At 39.3% G+C, this 27469-nt stretch overlaps 2 protein-coding genes and 1 pseudogene across 9 annotated transcripts in view; 1 reads left to right on the top strand and 2 right to left on the bottom strand.

The window, feature by feature from the left end:
• Nucleotides 1-27469, bottom strand: part of LOC129459394 (zinc finger protein 431-like) — a 402258-nt gene that overhangs the window by 74108 nt on the left and 300681 nt on the right.
• The window catches only part of LOC134732303 (zinc finger protein OZF-like), a 319666-nt pseudogene that overhangs the window by 31743 nt on the left and 260454 nt on the right, over nucleotides 1-27469 (top strand).
• The window catches only part of LOC129459386 (zinc finger protein 430), a 137476-nt gene that overhangs the window by 11514 nt on the left and 98493 nt on the right, over nucleotides 1-27469 (bottom strand). For 3 of the 8 annotated variants that reach the window (XM_063616247.1, XM_063616244.1, XM_063616249.1), the window contains 2 exons: nucleotides 17735-17861; nucleotides 16839-16934 (listed from right to left, as the gene is read on the bottom strand). The exons of 1 other annotated variant lie outside the window; for it this stretch is intronic. In XM_063616247.1, coding sequence (XP_063472317.1) covers nucleotides 16839-16934; nucleotides 17735-17861 — 223 coding nt within the window. Of the gene's footprint in view, nucleotides 1-16838; nucleotides 16938-17734; nucleotides 17862-27469 lie in introns of all 8 variants that reach the window. 4 more of the 8 variants (XM_063616243.1, XM_063616246.1, XM_063616248.1 and 1 more) reach the window with 2 other exon arrangements.

Raw genomic sequence — 27469 nt, 5'->3', positions numbered from 1 at the left:
ACTTTGGGGGGCCAAGGTGGGCAGATCATGAGGTCAAGAGAACGAGACCATCCAGGCCAACATGGTGAAACCCCATCTCTACTAAAAGTAAAAAAATTAGCTGGGCTTGGTGGCACGAGCCTGTAGTCCCAGCTACTCAAGAGGCTGATGCAGGAGAATCGCTTGAACCCGGGAGGTGGAGGTTGCAGTGTGCCGAGATCACGCCACTGCACTCCAGCCCAGGTGACAAAGTGAGACTCTGTCTCAAAACAAAGTGAACTAATAAAATAGAAGTTAGCACATATATAAATGTTCACATATATGGCCATATGAAGTTATTTGCATATCCATAATTATTGCAGCATTGCTACTGAAAGCCAGTAGGTAAAACGAATGCAAATTTCTGTCACCAAAGTATTCAGTAGATATAATTCAAAATATAAAAATACTGGAATATCACCTAGGACTTAAAAAACCAAAAATATTCTAACAATTATAAAGATAAAGCTTGATGACACTATGCAAAATGAAATGAGCCAGCCACAAAAAGAGACTGTAGGAGCTACATGAAGCAGTTGCACTCTTAGAAAAAGAAAACAGAGTGGTGTTTGCAAAGTGCCAGAAAGTCAGAAAAATTGGTTCTTGTTTAATGTGTATTGAGATTTAGCTTTGCAACATATAAATATTATAGGGATATGTTGCATAACATTGTCATATAATTAATATGACTAAACAGCATATTTTATTTTTTTTCAAAGACAGAATCTTGCTCTGTTGCCCAGGCTGGAGTGCGGTGGCATGATCTCAGCTCACTGCAACCTCTACCTCTCGGGTTCAAGTGATTCTCCTGCCTCAGCCTCCTGAGTAGCTGGGACTACAGGCACTCGCCACCACACCTGGGTAATTTTTGTATTTTTAGTAGAGACAGGGTTTCACCAAGTTAGCCAGGCTGGTCTTGAACTCCTGACCTCGGGCAATCCTCCCACCTTGTCCTCCCAAAGAGCTAGAATTACAGGTGTGAGCCACTGTGCCTGGCCTAAACAGCATATTTTAAAATGTTTGATAATAAATTTTGTTACGTGGTTCTGACAAGTAAAAATAAACTAATACCTTAAAAGGATACAAAGTTATGATAGTTTGTATATAATCTTCAAATCCAAGGGTGTTTCTTCCACACAAAAATAATATAGGTTCACAATAGATATTGAAATTAGGAGATGACTGCTCACCTAGACAAGACTGAACAACCATTCACAACAAACCTACATAACAAATATACAAGTCATAAAAAATACAGAGATAATATTTATACAGGGAAAAAGAGATAATTATATTGGCAATAGACATATGGCTGATTTATATTTGATTTTGCTCCAAACTGCCTTAAACTGTACAGAGTTAAACATTGTCATACACAATTACAACATAAATGAAAACATCAAAACACAGTTAACGGGTATCAGGTGGCATACCCTAAAATATATAACATAAAAATATAAAATTGCAAAACAAAAGAAAAATACGGAATGTAAAACTTATTGGACACCATCAAGTCCATCAATATATTCATGAAATAAATCTTAGAAGAAGAATATAGGGGGGCCGGGCACAGTGGCTCACGCCTGTAATCCCAGCACTTTGGGAGGCCAAGGTGGGCGGATCACGCAGTCAGGAGATCAAGACCATCCTGGCTAAGACAGTGAAACCCCACCTCTACTAAAAAAAATACAAAAAATTAGCCGGGCATGGTGGTGGGCGCCTGTGGTCCCAGCCACTCAGGAGGCTGAGGTAGAAGAATGGCATGAACCTCGGAGGCAGAGCTTGCAGTGAGCTGAGATCGAGCCACTGCACTCCAGCCTGGGCGACAGAGAGAGACTCTGTCTCAAAAAAAAAAAAAAAAAAAAAAAAAAAAAGAGAAGAATAATATAGGGAAAAAGTAATACAGAAGTAAATTAAAGAAAAAGAAAGCTGAGAACTTCCCAAATTTTGATGTAATAAAAAATTCTAACCAATAATATTTAATTCAAAGTTATTTTACTTGAAAAACAAAATAAAAATACAGACTTTCCTAAATTAAATTTCAGGGTGTTCATTACAACTAGCACATTCCTACAAGAAATGTTACATGGTGGCCAGACATAGTGGCTCATGCCTGTAATTCTACAGCTTTAGGAAGCCAAGGCAGTCAGATCTCTTGAGACCAGGAGTCCCAGATCCAGTCTGAGAAACAGACTCTTCACATAAACAAATAGAAATGCTAAAATGAATCTGTTTTGTTGAAAAATAAAATGATGCTAGACGCATCATAAAACCATATATAAATATAAAGCTCCCTATTAAATATAAATATACAGACACATAGAATTTTTTACTATCATAATAATGGTGCATAAAACCGTTAAAGTTCTGTAGATATAAAAATACAAGATATAAATCTGTTAATAGATACATAATATAATTTGTAGTATCAATAACAAACTGGAAAACATAGCAGTAAAGGTTTTGTATTTAATTAAAGTTTTTAAGAAGTTAAAATATATCTTTTTTTACTCTTTGTTTTTTTTTTTTTTTTGAGATGGAGTCTCGCTCTGTCACCCAGGCTGGAGTGCAGTGGCACAATCTCGGCTCACTGCAACCTCTGCCATCTGGGTTCAAGTGATTATCCTGCCTCTGCCATCTGGGTTCAAGTGATTATCCTGCCTCAGTCTCAGGTGTCCACCACCACACCCAGCTAATTTTTGTATTTTCAGTAGAGACAGAGTTTCACCATGTTGGCCAGGCTGGTCTCAAACTCCTGACCTCAGGTGATCTATCCACCTCAGCCTCCCAAAGTGTTGGGATTACAGGTGTAAGCCACCATACCTGGCCTTATTTTTTTAACTTTAAGATGTTTTATGTAATCTCCATTTTAAGATGATTACATTATACTTCAAGATGATTACATAATATTTATAAAAATTATGCAAAAAAAAGAAAAAATAATTGAAGCATGTAATGATAAAGTTAACAAAAATAAAGGTAGTAAAACAGGAAATGAGAAAACACTCATCTACAAGAAGCACATAAAACAGGAACAACGAGGTGGCTTCTGCGGATCAGCGGACTTAGTCTTTCCCCCTGCTGGCTCTGAGAAATCCAGGCAGTACAGATGTATGGAATTTCCTGCAGTGCAGCACAGCCACCCCACCAAGGGGCAGCCAGAGTGCTTTCTTAAGTGTTTCCCAGATCTCATGCATCCTGACTGGGTGAGACCCCACAACAGACATCATCAGACAACTTATAAAGCAGTGTTCCCACTGTCATCAGGTCATTCCACTTCTGAGACAAAGACCCCAGAGGAAGGAGCAGGCAGTCATGTCTGCTATTCTGCAGGCTCCACTGGTTGACACCTCCAGGTGTGGGAGAAACCCAGACAAATAGGGTCTGAAGTAAATCCCAAGCAAATCACAGCAGTGCTACAAAAAAGTGGCCTGATGGTTAGAAAAACAAACAGAAAGCAACAACAAAAACAGCATGAACAAAAAAGTCCTCACAAGAATCCCATCCGAAGGTCAGCAGCCTCAAAGATCGAAGCTAGAAAAACTCACAAAGATGAAAAGAATAAACCAAAAAATGCTGAAAACTTAAAAAGCCAGAGTGCCTCCTTTCCTCCAAATGATCCCAGCATATCTCCAGCAAGGGCACAGAACTGGGCGGCGGCTGAGGTGGATAAATGGACAAAAATAGGCTTCAGAAGGTGGGTAATGATGAACTTTGCTGAGCTAATGGAGTATGTTCTAACCCAATGCAAAGAAGCTAAGAACTATGAAAAACATTACAGGAGCTGTTAACCAAAACAACCAATTTAGAGAGGAACATAAATGACCTGATGGAACTGAAAAACACAGCATCAGAACTTCACAATGCAACCACAAGTATCAATAACCGAGTAGACCAAGCTAAGGAAAGAACTTCAGAGCTTGAAGACAATCTTGCTGAAATAAAACAGGCAGACAAGATTGAAGAAAAAAGAATAAATGGGAATGAAAGATATCTCCAAGGTCTATGAGATTATGTAAAAAGACCAAACCTATGACTGACTGGGGTACCTTAAATAGATAGAGAGAATGGAACCAAGTTAGAAAACATCCTTCAGGATATCATCCAGAAGAACTTTTCCAACCTAACAAGAAAGGCCAACATTCAAATTCAGAAAATCCAGAAAACCCCAGTAAGATACTTCAAGAGAAGATCATCCCCAAGACACATAATAATCAGATTCTTCAAGATTGAAATTGAGGAATAAGTGATAAGGCAGCCAGAGAGAAAGGCCACATCACCTACAGACAAAAGTTCATCAGACTAACAACAGACCTTTAAGTAGAAACCGTACAAGCTGTAAGAGATTGGTGGCCACTACTGAACATTCTTAAAGAAAAGAATTTCCAACCAAGAATATACAGGAAAACTAAGCTTCATAAGTAAAGGAGGAATAAAATCATTTTCAGATAAGTAAATGCTGAAGGAATTAATCACCACCAGGCCTGCCTTGCAAGAGCTCCTGAAAGAAGCACTAAACATGGAAAGAAAAAAACATTACTAGCCACTGCAAAAACACACTGAAGTACAAAGACCAAAAAACTATATCAAAGAGTCTTCAAAATAACCAGCTAGCACCATGAAAACAAGATCTGATTCACACATAGCAATATTAACCTTAAACTTTTTTTTTTTTTTTTTTTTTTGAGATGGAGTCTTGTTCTGTCACCCAGGCTGGAGTGCAGTGCACAATCTTGGCTAACTGCAACATCTGCCTCCCAGGTTCAAGCAATTCTGCCTCAGCTTCCTGAGCAGCTGGGATTACAGATGTGTACCACCATGACAGGCTAATTTTTATATTTTTAGTAGAGGCGGGGTTTCGCCATGTTGGCCAGGCTGGTCATGAACTCCTGACCTCAGGTGATTCACCTGCCTCAACCTCCCAAAGTGCTGGGATTACAGGCATAAGCCGCCGTGCCTGGCCTAATCTTAAATGGGCTAAATGCCCTCATTAAAAGACATAGAATGTCAATCTGATTAAAGAGTCCAGACCCATTGGTGTGCCATATTCAAGAAACCCATCTCACATGCAAAGACACACACATGCTTAAAATAAAGGAATGGAGGAAAATTCACCAAGCAAATAAAAGAAGAAAAAAGGAGGGGTTGCAATTGTAGTTTCTGACAAAATAGGCTTTAAACCAACAAAGATCAAAACAGAAAAAGAAGGGCATTACATAACGCTAAAGGAATCAATTCAAGGAGCATCCAGATTTATAAAACACATTATTACAGACCTACAAAGGGACTTAAACTCCCACACAATAATAGTGGGAGACTTTAACACCCTGCTGCCAATATTAGACTGACAATTGAGACAGAAAAGTAACAAAGATATTCAGGACTTGAACTCAGCTTTAGGTCAAATGGACCTGATAGATATCTACAGAACCCTCCAGCCAAAAACAACATAATACACATTCTCCTAAGTGCCACATGGCACTTACTTTAAAATTGATCACATAATTGGAAGGAACACTCCTTAGCAAATGCAAAAGAAATGAAATCATAACAGTCTCTCAGACCACAATACGATCAAATTAGAACTCAAGAGTAAGAAACTCACTCAAAACCACACAAGTACATGGAAATTGAACAACCTGCTCCTGAATGACTTCTGGGTAAATAATAAAATTAAATCAGAAACCAAGAAATTCTTTGAAACCAATGAGAACAAACAGACTATGTACTAGAATCTCTAGAATGCAGCTAAAGCAGTGTTAAGGGGAAAATTTATAGCACTACATAGCCACAGCAAAAAGCTGGAAAGATCTCAAAATGACACCCTAACATTACAATTAAAAGAACAAGAGAACCAAGAGCAAACAAACCCCAAAGCTAACAGAAGACAAGAAATAACCAGAATCCGAGTGAAACCGAAAGAGATAGAGACACGAAAAACCCTTCAAAAAACCAATGAATCCAGGAGCTATTTTTTTTTAAAACATTAATAAAATAGAACACTATCTAGAGTAATGGAGAACAAAAGAGAGAAGAAGAAATAGACACAATACAAAATGATAAAGAGGATATCACCACTGACCCCACAGAAATACAAACCATCAGAAAATACCATAAACACCTGTATGTACATAAATTGAAAAAGCTAGAATAAATAGATAAATTACTGGACACCTACACCCTCCCAAGACCAAACCAGGACAAATTTGAATCCCTGAATAGACCAATAAGAAGTTCTGAAATTGAGGAAGTAATAAATAGCCTACAAACTAAAAATGCCCAGGGGCAGATGGATTTACAGCTGAATTCTACCAGAGGTACAAAGAGCAGTTGGTATCATTTCTTCTGAAACTATTCCAAATGATAGAAAAAGAGGGACTCCACTCTAACTCATTTTATAAGATCAGCATCATTCTGATACCAAGATCTGGCAAAGATATAACAACAACAAGAAACTTCAAGCCAACATCCCTGATAAACATTGATGCAAAAATTCTCAATAAAATACTGGCAAACCAAATCCAGCAGCACATTGAAAAGCTTATCCACCGCGATCAAGTCAGCTTCATCCCTGGGATGCAAGGCTATTTCAACATAAACAAATCAATAAATACAATTCATCATATAAACAGAACTAAAAACAAAATCCATATGATTATCTCAATAGATGCAGAAAAGGTCTTTGATCAAATTCAACATATCTTAATGTTAAAAATGCTCAATAAACTAGGTATTTATGGAACATACCTCAAAATAATAAGAGTCATTTATGATGAACCCACAGCCAATATCATACTGAAAGGGCAAAAGCTGGAAGCATTCCCCTTGAAAACTGGCACAAGAATGCCCTCTCTCACCACTCTTATTCAACATAGTATTGGAAGTTCTGGCCAGGAAAATCAGGCAAGAAAAATAAATAAGGGGTATTCAAATAGGAAGTCAAACTGTCTGTGTTTGCAGATGACATGATCCCATATCTAGAATGCCCCAATGTCAGCCCAAAAGCTTCTTCAGCTAATAACAAGCTTCAGCAAAGTCTCAGGATACAAAATCAATGTGCAAAAATTACAAGCATTTCAATACATTAACAATAAACAAGCAGAGAGCCATATCATGAATGAATCTCCAGCCACAATTGCTACAAAAATAATAAAATACCTAGGAATACAGCTAACAAGGGAAGTGAAGGACCTCTTTAAGGAGAATACAAACCACTGCTCAAGAAAATCAGAGAGGACACAAACAAATGGAAAAGACAGAATCAACATTGTAAAAACGGCCATACTGCCAAAAGTAATTCAATGCTTATCCCACTAAACTATTACTGACATCTTTCACAAAATTAGAAAAAACTATTTTAAAATTCATATGGAACCCAAAAGACCCCATATAGCCAAGACAATTCTAAGCAAAAAGAATAAAGCTGGAAGCATCATGCTATCTGACTTCAAACTACACCACAAGGCTATAGTAACCAAAACAGCCTGGTACTGGTATAAAAACATACACATAGACCAATGAAAAAGAATGCAGAACTCAGAAATAAGACTGCTTATCTACAACCATCTGATCTTTGAAAAATCTGACAAAAACAAGCAATGAGGAACAAACTCCCTATTTAATGAATGGTGCTGGGAGGATTGGCTAGCCATATGCAGAAAACTGAAACTGGAACCATTCCTTACACCTGTACAAAAATTAACTCAAGATGGATTAAAGACTTAAATATGAAACCCAAAACTATAAAAACCCTAGAAGAAAATCTAGGAAATACCATTCAGGACATAGGCATGGACAAAGATTTCATAATGAAAACGTCAAAAGCAACTGCAACAAAAGCAAAACTTGACAAATAGAATCTAATTAAACTAAAAACCTTCCGCACAACAACAAAAAAACTATCATCAGAGTGAACAGACAACCTATACAATCAGAGAACATTTTTGCAACCTATTCATCTAACAAACGTTAATATCCAGAGTCTGAAAGGAACTTAAGCAAATTTACAAGAATAAAACAACCCCATTAAAAAGTGGGCAAAGAACATGGACACTTCTCAAAAGAATACATTTATGTGGCCAAGAAACAAACAAAGCTCAACATCAGGGATCATTAGAGAAATGCAAATCAAAACCAGAATTAGATACCATCTTATGCCAGTAAGAATAGTGATTATTTTTTTCTAAATTTTTTTTTTTTTTAGACAGAGTCTCACTCTTTCACCCAGGCTAGAGTGCAGTGGCGTGATTTCGGCTCACTGCAAGCTCTGCCTCCCAGGTTCACGCCATTCTCCTGCCTCAGCCTCCCGAGTAGTGGGGACCACAGGCGTCCGCCACCACACCCAGCTAATTTTTTGTATTTTTAGTAGGGACGGGGTTTCACCGTGTTAGCCAGGATGGTGTCGATCTCCTGACCTCGTGATCCTCCCGCCTCGGCCTCTGAAAGTGCTGGGATTACAGGCGTGAGCCACCGAGCCCGGCCAAGAATAATGATTATTAAAAAGTCAAGAAACAACAGATGCTGGTGAGGCTGTGGAGAAATAGAAATACTTTTACACTGTCGGTGGGAATGTAAATTAGTTCAATCATTGTGGAAGACAGTATGGGAATTCCTCAAGGACCTAGAACCAGAAATACCATTTGACCCAGCAATCCCATTACTTGGTATATACCCAAAGGAATATAAATAATTCTATTATAAAGATATGTGGATGTGTATGTTCATTGCAGCACTATTTACAATAGCAAAGACATGGAATCAACCCACATGCCCATTGATAATAGACTGGATAAAGAAAATGTGGTATATATACACTATGGAATACTATGCAACCATAAAAAAGAATAAGAGCATGTAGTTTGCAAAGGCATGGATAGAGCTGAAAGCCATTATCCTCAGCAAACTAATGCAGGAACACAAAACCAAACACCACATGTTCTCACTCGTAAGTGAGAGCCGAACAATAAGAACACATGGGCCGGGCACAGTGGCTCATGCCTGCAATTTCAGCACTTTGGGAGACTGAGGTGGGCAGATCACGAGGTCAGGAGATCAAGACCATCCTGGCCAGCATGGTGAAACCCCATCTCTACCAAAAATACAAAAATTAGCTGGGAATGGTGGTGCATGCCTGTAATCCCAGCTACTTGGGAGGCTGAGGCAGGAGAATCGCTTGAACCAGGGTGTTGGAGTTTGCAGTGAGCTGAGATCATGCCACAGCACTCCAGCCTGGCGACAGAGCGAGACTCTGTCTCAACAACAAAAATAAAAACAAACATGGACACATAGAGGGGAACAACACACTCTGGAACCTGTCAGAGTGAGGGAAACAGCATCAAGATAAATAGCTAACGCATGCAGGGCTTCATACCTAAGTGATGAATTGATAGGTGCAGTAAACCACCATGGGACATGTTTACCTATGTAACAAACTTGTAAATCCTGTATGTGTATCCCAGAACACACAAAAAATAATATTTAAACAAAACAATAACAATGAAACTGGTAATAGTAACTTTATTTCTTAAAGCAATCATTTTAAATATAAATTAATTAAACTACTTAATAAAAAAATGTAATCCCAGGACTTTTGGAGGCCCGGGGGGCTGATCACTTTAACTCAGGAGTCTGAGACCAGACTGGAGAACATGGCAAAATTCTGTCCCTACAAAAACAATAAAATGAGCTGGGCGTGATGGCACATATTTGCAGCCCAGCTACTTGGAAGCTGAGATGAGATCATCTGAGTTTGGGAGGTTGAGGCTGCAGTGAGCTGTAATCATGCCACTGCAAACCAGCTTGGTTGACAGAATGAGACTCTATCTCAAAAACAGATAAATTTATAAAAAGAAAAAGAAATAAGATGCCTGAGTAGTTTAAGTAAAAAAGCATACAATACGCTGTCTATAACAGACTCATTTTAGCATTGAGTCAAATAGGCTGAAAGTAATAGAATGAAAAGAATCTATATTCCATGCAAATAGTAACTATAATTGGGTGAGGCGGTAGTAATTATATTGAATGTAATATGCTTTAAGTAAAATACTAACATGAGACAAACACTGATACTGTATAATGGCCAAATGAGTCAAGAATCTATAACTATCACATCTATCTATTTATGTTTATATGTATATTATATATAACATCAGGACTCCAAAATATATAAAGCATATTTTGGCAAAGGTAAAACAAGAAATATATAGCAACATAATAATTGTAGACATCAAGATCCCATTTGCATAATAAATAGAAAATTTAGATAAAAGATCAGTAAGAAAACAGACAACATTATAGACTGTATTAACTATTTTGCATATAGACAAATAACTGAGAGTGGATAAATTATAAAGTAAAAAGGTTTATTTGGTTTACAATTTGGCAGACTGTATAAGAAGTGTGTGCCAGTATCTGCTTCTGGTGAGGGTCTCAGGAAACTTATAATCTTAGTGGAAGACAGAGTAGCTGGACATATCACATGGTAAGAGACAGAGCAAGTGTGAGGTGAAGGAGACAGGTTATTTTAATGAACCAGCTCTTATTTGAATTAATGTAGTGAAAACTTTCTTATTACTAAAAGGATGGTGCCATGGCATTTATGAGAACTAGTCCCCATGACCCAAACACCTCCTACGAGGTTCCACAACCAACATTGAGTATTACATTGCAGCATGAGCCTTGCAGAACGTGGACATCCAAACTGTACCACAGACCAACTAGGCTTAACAGCATGTACAAAACTTTCCAGTTAAAAGCAAGGGAATACACAATATTTTTATTTGGATGTGATATATTCTGTTAGGACACATAACAAGTCTTATTAAAGAATACCACCTGGGAGTAGTGGCTGATACATCTAATCCCAACAATTTGGAAGATGAAGGTGGGAGGATCACTTGGGACCAGAAGTTTGATACCAGACTGAATAATATAGTGAGACTCTGTCACTACAAAAAATCAAAAAATTAGCGAGGCATGGTAGTGCATGTCTGTAGTCTCAGCTACTTAGGAGGAAGAAAAGATCACTTGAGTCAAGGAGACTGAGGTTGCAGTGAGCCAAAATTATGCCACTATACTCCAGCCTGGGTGACGGAGTATGATCCTGTTTCAAAACAACAACAAATAAATATAAGAAAACCAAAATCATACACTGTGTGTTTTCTGACCAAAACTGAATGAAACTAAAAATTAAAAGCAAAAGTAGGCCGGGTGTGGTGGCTCACATCTGTAATGCCAGAACTTTGGGAGGTCAAGGTGGGTGGATCACCTGGGGTTAGGAGTTCAAGACCAACCTGGCCAACATAGTGAAACCCTGTCTCTACAAAAATACAAAAATTAGCCAGGCATAATGGAGGGTGCCTGTAATCCCAGCTACTCAGGAGGCTGAGGCGGGAGAATTGCTTGAACTCAGGAGGCGGAGGTTGCAGTGAGCCAAGATCGCACCATTGCACCCCAGCCTGGGCAACAGGGTGAGACTCCATCTCAATAAAAAAATAAAAAAAAAAAAAAAAAAAAAAAAAACAAAAGTAAAACTGTCAAATCCAATAATATATTTGAAAAAAAAAAACAAAACACATGGGCCGAGTGTAGTGGCTCACGGCTATAATACTAGCACTTTGAGAGGCCAAGGCAAGAAAATTGCTTGAGCCCAGGAGTTCCAAACTAGCATGGGCAACATAGGAAGACCCCATCTCTAAAAATAAAAATAAAAAAAATAAAAATAAGGCCAAGCGTGGTGGCTCACGCCTGTAATCCCAGCACTTCGGGAGGCCGATGTGGGCGAATTACTTGAGGTTAGGAGTTTGAGACCAGCCTGGCCAACATGGTGAAGCCCCGTCTCTACTAAAAATACAAAAGTTAGCCAGGCCTGGTGGCAGGCACCTGTAATCCCAGCTACTCAGGAGGCTGAGGCAGGAGAATTCCTTGAACCCGGGAGGCAGAGGTTGAAGTGAGTCGAGACCATGCCATTGCACTCCAGCCTGGACGACAGAGCGTGACTCCGTCTCAAATCAGTCAGTCAATCAAACACACTATTCAGCTCAAGGTTCAAAAAGTTTAATTTAGTTAAGTTGTCAATACAACCTACAGTGGTGAACATATTCAATATAATCTCTATAAAAATCACAATAGCACAGTTTTATTACACAAATATTGTTTAAAATTTTTAAATTTGATTATGAACTATAGCCAACCACCCATGAAAAAGAATAAACAGGCATTATACTTCCTGATTTTTAAACATATTAGGCAGCGTGCAGTGGCTCACACCTGTAATGCCAGCACTTTGTGAGGCCAAGGTGGGGGGGATCACCCGAGCTCAGGAGTTCGAGACCAGCCTGGTCAACACTGTGAAACTCCCGTCTCTACTAAAAATACAAAAATTAGCCAGGCGTGGTAGTGCACACCTGTAACCTCAGCTACTCAGGGGACTGAGGCAGAAGAATTGCTGAAACCCAGGAGGAGGAGGTTGCAGTGAGCTGAGATCGAGCCACTGCACTCCAGCCTGGGCGACACAGCCAGACTCCATCTCAAAAATAATAATAGTAATAAATTAAAAGCTACAGTAACAAAAACAGTGCAATACTGACACAAAGGCAGACAAACAGATGAAAGAACAGAATATGGAGCCCAGAAATGAAACCTTTTATATACAATCAAATGATCTACAAAGCTGCCAAGAGCAAACAATAAAGATAGTCTTTTACAAAACAATGTTAAAAACTAAATATCAATACTGATAAAATAAGGTTGGATCATTTCTTTGAACCATATACAAAAATATTTTAAGTAAAATACTTAGACATAAAAAAACTAGTAAGTCTCTTAGAAAAAAATAGAAGACATGATACTGGTCTTGGCACCATTTTCTTAGATAAGACACTAAATGCATGAGGAACAACAACAAAAAATTAACTATACTATACTTCAAAATTTCTGCACATTAAAACAAAACATTTAACTCAGTGCAAATGCCTCCTAGAAAATGGGTAAGAATATTTCCAAATTACACGTGATAGTTAATATTCAAAATATATAAAAAACACTTAAAACTGAATAAGTTAAATAACTTGATTTGAAAATTAACAATTGAACTAAATTTTTATCATAAAAGATACACAAATGAAAAAAGCATTTGAAATGACATGCAAAATTAATAATTTGTAGAGAAACACATAAAAATAACAATGAAAAATGAAATCATGTCATACCCATTACGATGGCCACTATAAACTATTTAAAAACACCAAGTCTGTTGATGATGCAATGAAAATAAAACCTATGTCGATTGTTGGTAGAAAACAAAGATGCAGTCATTATTTTTAAATGTTATAAATGTTTCTCAAATAATTAAAAATGGAATTATCATCAAATATAGCAATCCTGTTTATCAATTTAAAATATGCAACACATGACCTGGAAGACATATTTGAACATCCATGTTTATTGTACTAGTATTCACAAAAGCTAAAAGGCTGAAGCAACCCAGGTGTCTCTTCATTTATAAACACATCAAAAATGTAACGTGTACAGTGAAATATTATTCAGTCTTAAAAAGCAAAATCTTGCCAAGCGTGTGACTCACACCTGTAATCCCAGCACTTTGGGAGGCTGAGGATGGCAGATCACCTGAGGTCAGGAGTTCGAGACCAGCCTCACCAACATGGTGAAACCCTCTCTCTACTAAAAATAAAAAAAATTAGCCAGGCATCGTGGCACATGCCTGTAGTCCCAGTTACTCGGGAGGCTGAAGCAGGAGAATCGCTTGAACCGGGGAGGCAGAGGTTGCAGTGAGCTGAGATTGCATCATTGCACTCCAGCCTGGGCCAACAGGAGACTCCGTCTCAGAAATAAAAAAGAAAAAAAAAAAAAAAAAAAAAGAAAATCTTGTCACATTTTAAGATAAACTTTGAGAATATTATGTCACCTGAAATAAGCCAGTAATGAAATGATGGATACAGTATGACTCCACTTATATGAGATATTTTAATTAGTCATAGTCATAAAAACAGAAAGTGGAAGGGTGTTTGTTAAGGGCTGGAAACAGGGTAAAATGGGTTGCTGTTATTTAATGGGTATTGAGTTTCAGTTTCACAAAATGTAAAATATCTAAGTCTTTTGCATAACAATGTGAATATAATTAACATGCCTGCCTGAAATGTAGAGCTGTGGTTTTTTTTTTTTTTTTTTGGAGACAGAGTCTCACTCTGTCAAAAAGCTGGAGTGCAGTGGTGCAATCATGGCTCACTTCGGCCTCCAACTCCGAGGTTCAAGTAACCCTCCCACCTCAATCTTGCAAGTAGCCTGAAGCACAGATGCACAACACCATGCCTGGCTATTTTTTAAAACCATTTTTTTAGAGAGGGAATCTCCATATGTTTCCCAGGTTGGTCTCAAACTTTTGAGCTCAAATGCCTAGATTACAGATGTGAGCCACCACCATGTCTGGCCCTAAAATGTACACTTAAATAGATTTAAGATGGTAAATATTATGTGTTTTTACAACAATTAATTTTTCTAAAGGAAAAACTGAAAAAAATACAGATTTACAAATCTTTTCAAAAATTACCTTCAAATTACAAAAGTGTTTCTCTCACACAAAGGTGAGAGAAACATCATCATTAAACACATGGTGAAAATAAGAGAGGGTGAAAATATTTCCATGACTACTCACTTAGGTGAGATAAAACAACCACTGAAAATTAGCTAAGAAAAAATATACACAAGATAAGCCATAACCAATATTGGGGTCATATTTATAGATAAACACACACACATATATATCTAATTGTGACAGACATATGACTGATTTATCTCTTAATTATAAGAGATAAACCAAATTGCAAACTGTCTAAAATTATAATACAAAAGTGAAACAAAAAAACACAATAACTCAATGTTAAGAAACCTACACTAACAAAACACTGATATGAAACTGCACAACAATAGTAAGTGACATATTTACTCATAAAATCTGCTGTGCAACACTGATATACCATTAAAAAAGAATTTGTCTGCATAACTACAGTAATCCTCTCTGGTACTCAATAAAAGCCATACTCATTCACATCCTGATATAAGGGCCATTATATATGAACCTGACTGCAGAAACCTGCCCTATTGTCTGCTCCACAGATCAAAGTCCTGAAGGATATTCAGTCTGTCCAAAAATAAAATGGGAATTACAACTACCCAAGCCCCTGTAACAAGCCAACTAAAGGTGGACCCTAGTGCAGTTCCAGCAGCCTTGGGATCAAGCTACACCCCCTCTCCACTACAAACCCAGAGAGCATTCTACGACCCTGGAGACATGACAGAAAAAGATCTTTACCTACTGAAACCAGTTTATAGAAGCTTGAGGAGTTGTTTGTTCCTTCAAATTCACAGACACTAATGCAAAACTATATTGTGCCCATTGTCAATGCTTCTATTTTAACATAGCACTGGAAGTATGTGGCAGAATGAGTCAAAAACATTTTTAAAAAGCCACTGAAATTGAAGACAAGTAAAAAGTTGCTGTTTGTGGATCATATGATTTTATATATAAAAAACCATGAACACTACATTGAAATTTGTCTGAATTAATACACTCAGTAAATTAGCAAAACACAAAATTAACACATAAGTATTAAGTTATTGTTCATACACTTAAAACAAACTAAGAAAGAAAACAATTTAAAATAGCATTAAAATAACAAATTTCTGAGAACAAGGAAGTAAAAAATCTTTACAATGAAAGATATAAGTTATTAATAAAAGAAATTAGAGAAGACACAAATTTAAAAATATTGCATGTCTACAGATTGAAAAAGTAAATATTGTTAAAGTGTCCTATTATCTAAGTAATCTATAGATTCAATAAATTACCTATCAAAATTTCAGTGGCATTTTTCTTCACAGTAATGGAAAATACAATTCTAAAATTTACAAGAAACTACAATAAACTTCAAATAACCAAAGCAATCGTGGGGAAAAAGAACAAAGTAGAAAGACATCATACTATATAATTTCAAACTATATTTCGAGAATATAGTAATAAGAACAGAATGGAATGTGCAGAAAAGTTAACAACAACAACAAAAAACAATGGAACAGAAACCACTACTCTTACACATTTCAGACATGATGCAAAAAGAGAACTAAGAAAATAGTTTGGCCAGGTGCAGTGGCTCACACCTGTAATCCCAGTACTTTGGGAGGCCAAGGCGGGTGGATCACTTGAGGTCAGGAGTTCGAGACCAGCCTGCCCAACATGGTGAAACCCTGTCTCTACTAAAAATACAAAAAATTAACTGGGCATGGTGGCGGGTGCCTGTAATTCCACCTACTCGGGAGACTGAGGCAGGAGAATTGCTTGAATCCAGGAAGCGGAGGTTGCAGTGAGCCTAGATCACGCCATTGCACTTTAGCCTGGGCAACAAGCATGAAACTCAGTCTCAAAAAAAAAAAAAAACAAAAAAAAAAGAAAAAAGAAAAGAAAAGAAAATAGTTTAACATAGAGTTTCTCAAAATCATGTAGATATTTGTGTGTCCCCCAAAACAATGGAAAAGCAGTCAGACTGTGAGTCTCGCATGCCATGAAGAGGACTTTGGTTCTGACAGCAAACTTGAAGGGAGATCACCAAAGGGAAAGAATCCTTAAAGAATTTAAAAGCATAAGACAGAAGATGCCCCTATGCGAGAGAGAAATTAAAAAAAAAAACTCAGGCTTCCCAGAAAATACTTGCTTTGGAACACAGCTTCTCAAATAACATTTTAAGCATTGGCTTTCTTTTTTTTTGGACCTCTCATTCATGTCGTCTGTTGTGTTCACTCTCACCTACCTGGGGGTTCATCTACCATCGCATGTCTCTTCATATTCCAGGGCTCTTTTCCTTGCTCTAGACAGGTGATCAGGTCTGGCTTAGAAACAGCAATACCTGCTTTATTGAAAATAAATAACATGAATCTTTCTCATATTCTTCAGTTACCAACCTAGTACTGTGCTTAGTAAAGAGGATGTAGAATATTCTAGAAAATTAATCCTAAAAATACTAATTTATAACAGAAATTTCTAAGTATTTAGAAAATATTTTACATTTGTAGGTTCTTACTATTTCACTACCTGGTATTCATTAATCAAAAATTGGTGGTAGCAAATAGATTTTAAGATATGGACAACAATATTTTATGCCACTAAATTTCTGGAATTGCCACTAATCTAGAGTGAAGGATACAGATCAGCCCAGGAATGTGGAAAGTTTAAGTCAAGATAAAACATCTTGAAAAAATTCTTTTCTATATGGAAAAATCCTCAAGGTTTTCTTAAGAACAAGTATCAGAAACTCATTCATGCAAAGCATAAATTACCAAAAATTATTCTCAAAAAAAGAGAAATGAAACCTTTAGGGTATATTAGTAATTGTGTACTAAAGTTATTCTCGGCCGGGCGCGGTGGCTCACGCTTGTAATCCCAGCACTTTGGGAGGCCGAGGCGGGCGGATCACGAGGTCAGGAGATCAAGACCACGGTGAAACCCCGTCTCTACTAAAAATACAAAAAAATTAGCCGGGCGTGGTGGCGGGCGCCTGTAGTCCCAGCTACTCGGAGAGGCTGAGGCAGGAGAATGGCGTGAACCCAGGAGGCGGAGCTTGCAGTGAGCCGAGATAGCGCCACTGCACTCCAGCCTGGGCGACAGAGCGAGACTCCGTCTCAAAAAAAAAAAAAAAGTTATTCTCACCCAAGAAGACCAGGTTTCTGTAGTTCTCTAACATCACTTTTCTATACAAATCCTGCTGAGCAGTGTCCAGGCATTGCCACTCCTCCAGAGAGAATTCTATGGCCACATCCCTAAATGTCAACGGCCCCTGAAAAACACAAGCACAAAAGACACACGTATATTTACCAAGTGGCCACAGGCAGAATTCATTATTTTTTTATTTTTTTTTTTGAGATGGAGTCTTGCTCTGTCCCCCAGGCTGGAGTGCAGTGGCGTGATCTCAGCTCACTGCAAGCTCCGCCTCCCGGGTTCACGCCATTCTCCTGCCTCAGCCTCCCAAGTAGCTGGGACTACAGGCGCCCGCCAACACGCCCGGCTAATTTTTTGTATTTTTAGTAGAGACGGGGTTTCACCGTGTTAGCCAAGATGGTCTCGATCTCCTGACCTCGTGATCCGCCCGCCTCGGCCTCCCAAAGTTCTGGGATTACAGGCTTGAGCCACCGCGCCCGGCCCAGAATTTATTATTTGAATTAAAGTGAAATGAGAGAATAAAGAGAATTGGTTCTGACTTACAGGAATGACTGAAATTATTCAATAATTTTTTTTTTTTTTTTTTTTTTTGAGACAGAGGCAACCTCTGCATCCCGGCTTCAAGCAATTCTCCTGCCTCAGCCTGCCGAGTAGCTGGGATTACAGGCATGCGCCACCACATTCGGCTAATTTTGTATTTTTAGTAGAGACCAGGTTTCTCCATGTTGGTCAGGCTGGTCACGAACTCTCAACCTCAGGTGATCCACCCGCCTTGGCCTCCCAAAATGCTGGAATTACAGGCATGAGCCACCACGCCCAGCCCCAATAATTTTTCACACAGAAATATTATCTAATGTTTTCTCTAACTCTGAGAGAAGAGAATGGCATAAGATCCATAACACCAGTATATATATGATATGTCTCTGGATGAGAAGCATAAAATTGAGGGCATAAACAAAAATTTGTACACTTTGAGTGCTATATTTACATCATAAAGTTTGAGTTGTGTATATTTTTCAGACAAAAAAGACATGTTGAGCTCGAAGGTACCTCTCAACTTTAAAGGTGAACAATAAACTGGAGATCCTGTTGTGCAGATTTTTTTTCTTCAGAAGATCTGGAGTAAAGTCTTAATTTCTAAATTTCTTTCTTCTTTTTTTTTTCTTTGAGATGGAGTTTTGCTCTTGTTGCCCAGGCTGGAATGCAATGACACCATCTCGGCTCACTGCAACCTCCACCTCCTGGGTTCAAGCGATTCTCCTGCCTCAACCTCCCAAGTGGCTGGGATTACAGGCATGCACCATCATGCCCAGCTAATTTTGCATTTTTAGTAGAGACGGGGTTTCTCCATGTTGGTGAGTCTGGTCTCGAACTCCCGACCTCAGGTGATCCATCCACCTCGGCCTCCCAAAGTGCTGGGATTACAGGTGTGAGCCACCACACCTGGCCAACAAATTTTTATGATGTGCTGATGCACATAGAAGAACACAGCATCACTGCTAAGATATTGCCGCTCAAATAGTAAATTATAGTCTGAATGTAACCATAAAGATACATCAGTTTTATACAAAGTTCAAGATACAGATATCTCCCATGTTCTGTTATTTTTAATAGTGATTTTAAGTAGACTTTCTTTAGCACCCTAGAGAGCAGGTATCTCCTAATAATTTTTTTCAGAACTTTCTGGGTAATAAATGGTATTCTGTTTAAATAAGCATTTTCTTAATCCTGTTCTGCAGAGAGTTAATAGAGAAAACAGATGAAACCTCAACATTACATATTCTCCATCTTTACTAGGGACCCCAGCTTTTCCCCAATAGGAATCTTAAGTATCTACATCTCCCCATGTTTAACAGCCACAAAGGGAACATTTTTAATAGTTGCCAATTATAAATTTATGGTAGGAATTCTGCATGGCATATAAGAAGCCATGATGTAGAGAATGTAGAGAAAGCTCTGGTATACAGTAAAGAAATGTTTTGCAGAGAGCCTTGAATATTATAAGAATTTTTAAATGTAGTTAAAACAAACTCCTTAAGGAGGAAAAACACAAGTAGAGAAGTAAAGATCTGCAAGTAATAAACACGTGGCATTCCATGAAGCAGAGTGCACACAGCTCTTCGTCTGAGACATGTTTAGCTGAAAAAAAGCCATTTTTTCTCTCTCCTTCTCTGAAAATCCTTTTTAGATAACATTCTCTGGAAATGTTATACCTGCATTTTGAGAATGTTCCTTTAAAAATGTCAGCACCACCTTTTTGTCTGCTACCGTCACGCACACAAACAGAAGGAAGGTCCTGCAGAAAAAGTCCACCCATTTCTCTGTCCTTTATAACAGAAGGGATTCAGGAACAACGAGCTGCTCTATGAATATAAAAGTATGTTTCTCTTTTCCTGTCCTTAGGTGCCCTCCCCTGCCACAGACACCAGCAATTTCTGCTACAGTAATGGAAATATGAGCCACAATCCCCTGTCCCTACCAAACCCAAACAGAACGGGCCCTGTGACCACCCTTTAGTGCAAAGGTGGCACTTAGCGCTCATGAATGTATATTGAAGCCCTCATACTTGATTCTGGCCTCACCTTAGAGTCACATAAGGCACTTCATTAAAACAACATGGATGCTTCCACCCAGAACAATAAACAAAATCCGTGGAAAGGGCATAAGTACAGAGATTTCTGCCATGACATCCTAATTAGAAGACTGGGCAGAGGCCGGGTGCAGTGGCTCACACCTGTAATCCCAGCACTTTGGGAGGCTGAGGCACATGGATCACCTGAGGTAAGGAGTTCATCAGCCTGGCCAACATGGTGTAACCTCATCTCTACTAAAAACACAAAAAATTAGCCAGGAATGGTGGCAGGTGCCTGTAATCCCAGCTACTCAGGAGGCTGAGGCATAAGAATGGCTTGAACCTGGGAGGTGGAGGTTTCAGTGAGCCAAGATTATGCCATTGCACTCCAGACTAGGTGACAGAGTGAGATCCTGTCTCAAAAACAAAAACAAAACAAAACAAAACAAAAAAACAAGATGGGGTTGATAACCACTTAGCTAAGCACTGCCTCTCAAACTTTAATGAGCTTAAAACTCGCTTGGTAATTTTGGCCCCACTCTATGTAATGCGAATCTGCAAGTTTGAAAAGGGTTCATGAATGGGTGTTTCAAACAAGTTCCCTGTCAATGCTGATGGTGTTCCCCCTGGGCTCATTATTAGCATTTGTTAGAGAAGCAGGTACAGCACAGGGTTCCTTACACTCAGCACTCTTGTCACAACACAAATACTTCTGGTACAAATAAAACCAATCTCCATCTTAAAGTTTTATATTCTTTGCTGGCTCTTTAAAGTTTACAGAACAAACAGAAGGCAGCAATGTCCGAATAAATCTGCCTTTGGAAAATAACATGTACACATATACAAATGCAATGTTTATTAAGCAGGTACTATGTGCTCAAGGGTATGTTACAGAGCACTGTGCTGGGCATAACACATTTTGTGGTTTAATCCTAATAACACCCTAGAAGTTGATACTAAGTGTTCAATAATTCCCAGGATTTAGATAAAGGGTTCAGCATTTTTATTTCTTCCTCTGTTTCTCTGTCATTGATTTTGTTTTAAATATATAGAATAAAAGTTAAATATAGGCAGATGATCAGAACATAGAAAAAGTTTAATGTAGTTTAGAGAAATTTTTATTGTGTATACTTTTACTTGTTTGTGACTTTGTGGAGCAACTGCTAGATTGGCAGAAACAGAAAACAAGGTGCTAAATGGAATGTTTCTGTAAGCACTGGTTTTAATACAAAATTAAAAAATAAGATCCTAAAATAAATAGTTTATTTCTGTCATTTATCTGTTTTTGGGTTTCAGAAAATTGTGAGCACCAGCTCTAGAAAAGCAGCAGGATTCACCAGACAAAACTCCAAATCTTTTTTTTTTAGAAGGAGTCTCGCTCTGTCGCCAGGCTGGAGTGCAGTGGCACAATCTTGGCTCAGTGCAACCTCCACCTCCCGGGTTCAAGCGATTCTCCTGCCTCAGCCTCCTACGCAGCTGGGATTACAGGCATGTGCCACCACGCCCGGCTAATTTTTGTATTTTTAGTAGGGACGGGGTTTCACCATGTTAGTCAGGCTGGTCGCAAACTCCTGACCTCGTGATCTGTCTGCCTCGGCCTCCCAAAGTGTTGGAATTACAGGTGTGAGTCACTACACCCGGCCAAAACTCTGATTTTTATAAATCAGTTTTGTGAGGCAAGGCTCCAGAGTGGGGCCAGACATAAATAAGGCCTCCAAAAAGGGTGAATCTGAACAGAATTTGGGCAGGGAAAGGACCCTATGTAGAATTCTGTTCTCTCTGCCACCAAGGTATTTCCAGTTCTGTTTTTCCTAAGCTTACATAAGAGAATCTTAAATCCCAGAGCTTATGTAACTTTAATCTATTTTTGCCACTGCCCTGTCAATTTTATAATATATACTAATAAGCAATTTAAACAAATGTATTAAAGTTCTTTAGAATAATTTATATTAGAAGATATATATTCTTAGCAAAGTAAAAGAAACACAAATAATAACAAATCTTCACTCCATAAATATCCCTTTAGCTGATGATATCAGAAGTAACAATATAAAACAGTGGCCCAAATTTTTTTTGGACACATCTATTCATTGTACCAATCATATAATGCTTAATTCACCCACATCTCCAGTTGTTAGTCTAGACAAAATGTTCCTGGATAGTAAGGATCATGACTGCTTCATCTGTTTTTTGAATGGCCATATAAAATGAAAACAATTACTTTATCTGTTTGAGTCACTAGACCTCCTATTGCTTTCATCCAAGTACCAGGAAACTTGAGAAACTCTCATCTGGGTACCAACCAAACTTATCTCTTGTATGAGGGGAGAAAAAAAACACAGAATTGCCAGGCATGGTGGCTCATACCTGTGATCCCAGCATTTTGGGAGGCTAAGGTGGGTGGATCACAAGGTCAGGAGTTCAAGACCAGCCTGTGCAATATGGTGAAACCCCGTCTCTACTAAAAATGCAAAAATTAGCCAGGCATGGTGGCAAGCGCCTGTATTCCCAGCTATTCGGGAGGCTGAGGCAGAAGAGTCACTTGAACCCGGGAGGCGGAGGTTGCAGTGAGCCGAGATCGTGCCACCACACTCCAGCCTGGGTGATAGAGCAATACTCCATCTAAAAAAAGAAAAAAAAGAAGAAAAAAAACCCCCAAAAAAACCACACACACACAGAATGACTCATTTCTCTTACACCAAGCCAGAAGCAGAATTAACCACTCTTGTCAGCCTGACACAATTCTGCCCTGGACATCCTCAAATGTCTCAAAGATGCGTAGGTGATTGTGAGAGGGTTCTTAGTGACCCTGGGCTGATGGCCCAATGATAATCCAGGCTGGAGAGATTCAGGCTGATTCTAAATAGAAAATGGCCTGGTGGAGCTCCAGAACCTAATCACTTGTCCCAATTTGCTAGCTTTTGGGTGAGGAGAAGGACAAGAATACTCTACTCCAGTATCACATTTTACAGGTAGGTATAGTTGTGGTCATGGCTCTGGATACATTATGACTTTGATATCTCACTCTTAAAATGCTGATTCTGTCATCAGATTCTATTTATATCTGGAGCCTCTCACATAACTGTGGCAAATCACTGAATAAGATCTGAAAAGCTTAAAGAACCACACTCTCAAAGGGGGCTTTAAGATGTCTATGTTGACAACTCACAATGGAGAAAATGCCTCCTGCTGGTTTTCTGGACATTCTTATCTAAAGTCTGGCCATGTCCTGTAAATCCCAGGAAGAGGCCAGACCTTATGTGCAGATTCTAGGTAGGATCAACCACACTCTGCATTCCTGGGTGTTACAGCAAGTGGAGTACAATCAAAGGAGAGATCCCCTCATAGAGGCTGCTCTAGCTCATTCTATGTGATATGACTACCTAAAAGGAAAAAGCTGAGGCAACATGAATATAAGAGAGTTTATTTGGGCCAAGCTTGAGAATAGTAACCTGGGAGCAAAGACACATTTTCCGGAGACTGAACAAATAAGAAACTGAATCCCTGAATAGACCAATAACAAGCTCCAAAATTGCATTAGTAAGAAATAGCCTACTAGCCAAAAAAAAGCAAAGAACCAGACAAATTCCTAGCTGAAGTCTACCAGATATACAAAAAAGAGCTAGTACCACTTCTACTAAAAATATTTCAAAATATTGAAAAGGACTCCTTTTCAACTCATTATATATAAGAATAGCATCATTCTCATACCAAAACCTGGCAGAGATAAAAAAAAAAAAAAAAAAAGACAGAAAACTTCAAGCCAATATCCTTGATGAACATTGATGAAAATATCCTCAACAAAATACTGGGAAACTGAATTCAGAAGAACATCAAAAAGCTAATCCACCATAATCAAGTAGGCTGCATCTCTAAGGTGGTTCAATATACAATCAATAAATATTATTCATCACATAAAGAGAACTAATAACAAATACCAACATTATCTCAATAGATGCTAAAAACACTTTCAATATAATTTAACGTTTTTCATGTTTAAAACCCTCAACAAACTAGGCATTGAAGGTATATACTTCAAAAAATGAGACATCAATGACAAACTTACAGCCAACATACTGAATAGACACAAGCTGGAAGCATTCCTCCTTGAAAACTGGCACAAGATAAGGATGCCTTCTCTCAAACATCCTATTCAACATAAAATTGGAAATCCTAGCCAGAGCAATCAGAGAAGAGATGAAAATAAAAGGCATCTGCCAGGCATGGGGGCTCACGCCTGTAATCCCAGCACTTTGGGAGGCTGAGGTGGGTGGATCACGAGGTCAAGAGATCGAGACCATCCTGGCCAACATGGTGAAACCCCGTCTCTCCTAAAAATACATAACTTAGCTGGTCATAGTGGCATGCGCCTGTAGTTCCAGCTACTCAGGAGGCTGAGGCAGGAGAATCACTTGAACCTGGGAGCCGGAGGCTGCAGTGAGCCGAGATCACACCACTGTACTCCAGCCTGGCGAGAGCAAGACTCTGTCTCAAAAAAAAAAAAAAAAAAAAAAAAAAGAAAAGAAAAGAAAAGGCATCCAAACAGGAAGAAAGCAAGTCTAGGCCGGGCGCGGCGGCTCACACTTGTAATCCCAGCACTTTGGGAGGCCGAGGCGGGCGGATCACGAGGTCAGGAGATCGAGACCACAGTGAAACCCCGTCTCTACTAAAAATACAAAAAAATTAGCCGGGTGTGGTGGCGGGCGCCTGTAGTCCCAGCTACTCGGAGAGGCTGAGGCAGGAGAATGGCGTGAACCCGGCAGGCGGAGCTTTCAGTGAGCCGAGATTGCGCCACTGCACTCCAGCCTGGGCGACAGAGCGAGACTCCGTCTCAAAAAAAAAAAGGAAGTCTAACTATCCCTGTGTGCAGATGACATGATTCTGTATCTTCAAAACCCTATAGTCTCAGCAGGAAAGCTCTTTAAACTGATAAACAGCTTTAGCAAAGTTTCAGGATACAAAATACATGTACAAAAATCAGTAGAATCTCCATACATCAAAACATCCAAGCCAAAAGCCAAATCAAAAACATAATCCCATTCACAATTGCCACAAAAAGAATATCTAGGAATACAGCTAATCAGAATGGTGAAAGATCTCTATGACAAGAATCACAAAACACTGCTTAAAGAAGTTAGAGATTGGCCGGGCACGGTGGCTCACGCCTGTAACCCCAGCACTTTGGGAGGCCGGGGCAGGCAGATCACAAGGTCAGGAGTTTGAGACCAGCCTGACCAACATGGTGAAACTCCATCTCTACTAAAAATACAAAAACTGGCCGGGTGTGGTGGCATGTGCCTATAATCCCAGCTACTCAGAAGGCTGAGGCAGGAGAATCATTTGAACCCGGCAGGCGGAGGTTGCAGTGAGCTGAGATCGTGCCATTGAACTCCAGCCGGGGCAACAGAGCAAGACTCCGTCTCAAGAAAAAAAAAAAAAGTCGGAGATTACGGCCAGGCACGATGGCTCATGCCTGTAATCCCAGCACTTTGGGAGGCTGAGGCAGGTGGATCACGAGGTCAAGAGATGGAGACCATCCTGGTCAACATGGTGAAACCCCGTCTCTACTAAAAATACAAAAATTAGATCCAGGAGTGCATCCAGAGGAAACCAGGCCATGGATCTGGGGCCCACATCACTGTCTCATAAAAAGTGCGATGACCAGGTTTATGGATCACTCTATTCTCAATGACAGAACCTTCAGTCTGTATTAAGATATGGCTGCAGAAAGACAAGATGAATTGTGGAAAGACTACAAAGAGGGGGAAAGTAGGAGGTTTCCCAGTTCCAATGGCTGAGTAATGGGAGGAGGAGATGGAGAAAGCAGAGTAAACAGATTGGACTAAAAAAAAAAAAAAAAGTACAAAAATTAGCCAGGCATGGTGGCAGGCGCCTGTAATCCCAGCTACTGGGGAGGCTGAGGCAGGAGAAATACTTGAACCCGGTAGGTGGAGGTTGCAGTGAGCCAAGATGATGCCGTTGCACTCCAGCCTGCGCAACAGAGTGAGACTCCATCTCAGATTTAAAAAAAAAAAAAAAAGGAGAAATGTCGGAGGCGTATTGAATCAGGGCAAATCCATTTTGAATAGGGGCTGGATAAAATGAGGCTGAGACCTGCGGGGCTGCACTCCCAGATGGTTAGGCATTCTAAGTCACAGGATGAGTTCAGCACAAGATACATGTTATAAAGATCTGGGTGATAAAAACAGGTTGCAGTAAAGAAGGTGGATAAAACCCACCAAAACCAAGATGGGATGAGAGTGACCTCTGGTCGTCCTCACTGCTACACTCCCACCAGTGCCATGACAGTTTACAAAATGCCATGGAGACATCATGGAAACATCAGGAAATTATATTGTCTAATTGGGAAGGCAAAAATAATCCACTCCTTGTTTAGCATATAATCAAGAAATAACCATAAAGGGCAACCAGTAGCCCTCAGGGCTGCTCTGCCTGTAGAGTAAGCCATTCTTTTATTCCTTCTGTTTCCTAATAAACTTGCTTTTACTTTACCCTGTAGACTCACCCTGAATTCTTCCTTGAGCAAAATCTAAGAACCCTCTCTTGGGGTTTGGATTCTGACCCCTTTCCTATAAGAACTCTGCACATTTTCTTTTTCTCATTAAAAAAAATCAGCTGAATTTGTCTTCAGTGGTCTAAATAAAATTTTTCACAGGCTCCTGAACTTGGAGCTATCCTCAATCTGAGCCAATATACAACTCCATTTTATGTCCCTCCTAAGAACATGCTGACTTCAGGGTAAAACATTTTCTGATCTAAAATCTGATTATTTCACCCTTCATTTGCCAGTCCCCTCCAACTTCCTTTTTTTTTTTTTTTTTTTTTTTTTGAGACGGAGTCTGGCCCTGTCACCCAGGCTGGAGTGCAGTGGTGCGATCTAGGCTCACTGCCAGCTCTGCCTCCTGGGTTCACGCCATTCTCCTGCCTCAGCCTCCCGAGTATCTGGGACTACAGGCACCTGCGACCACGCCTGGCTGATTTTTTTGTATTTTTAGTAGAGATGGGGTTTCACCATGTTAGCCAGGATGTCTCCATCTCCTGACCTCGTGATCCACCTGCCTCGGCCTCCCAAAGTGCTGAGATTACAGGCGTGAGCCACGGCATCCGGCGGTCTCCAACTTCTTTCTAATTTC

Source organism: Symphalangus syndactylus, chromosome 13, assembly GCF_028878055.3.
Source record: "Symphalangus syndactylus isolate Jambi chromosome 13, NHGRI_mSymSyn1-v2.1_pri, whole genome shotgun sequence".
Classification (NCBI taxonomy): domain Eukaryota; kingdom Metazoa; phylum Chordata; class Mammalia; order Primates; family Hylobatidae; genus Symphalangus; species Symphalangus syndactylus.
Note: the sequence above shows the minus strand (reverse complement) of the source record. Positions and strands in the feature narration are given on the sequence as shown.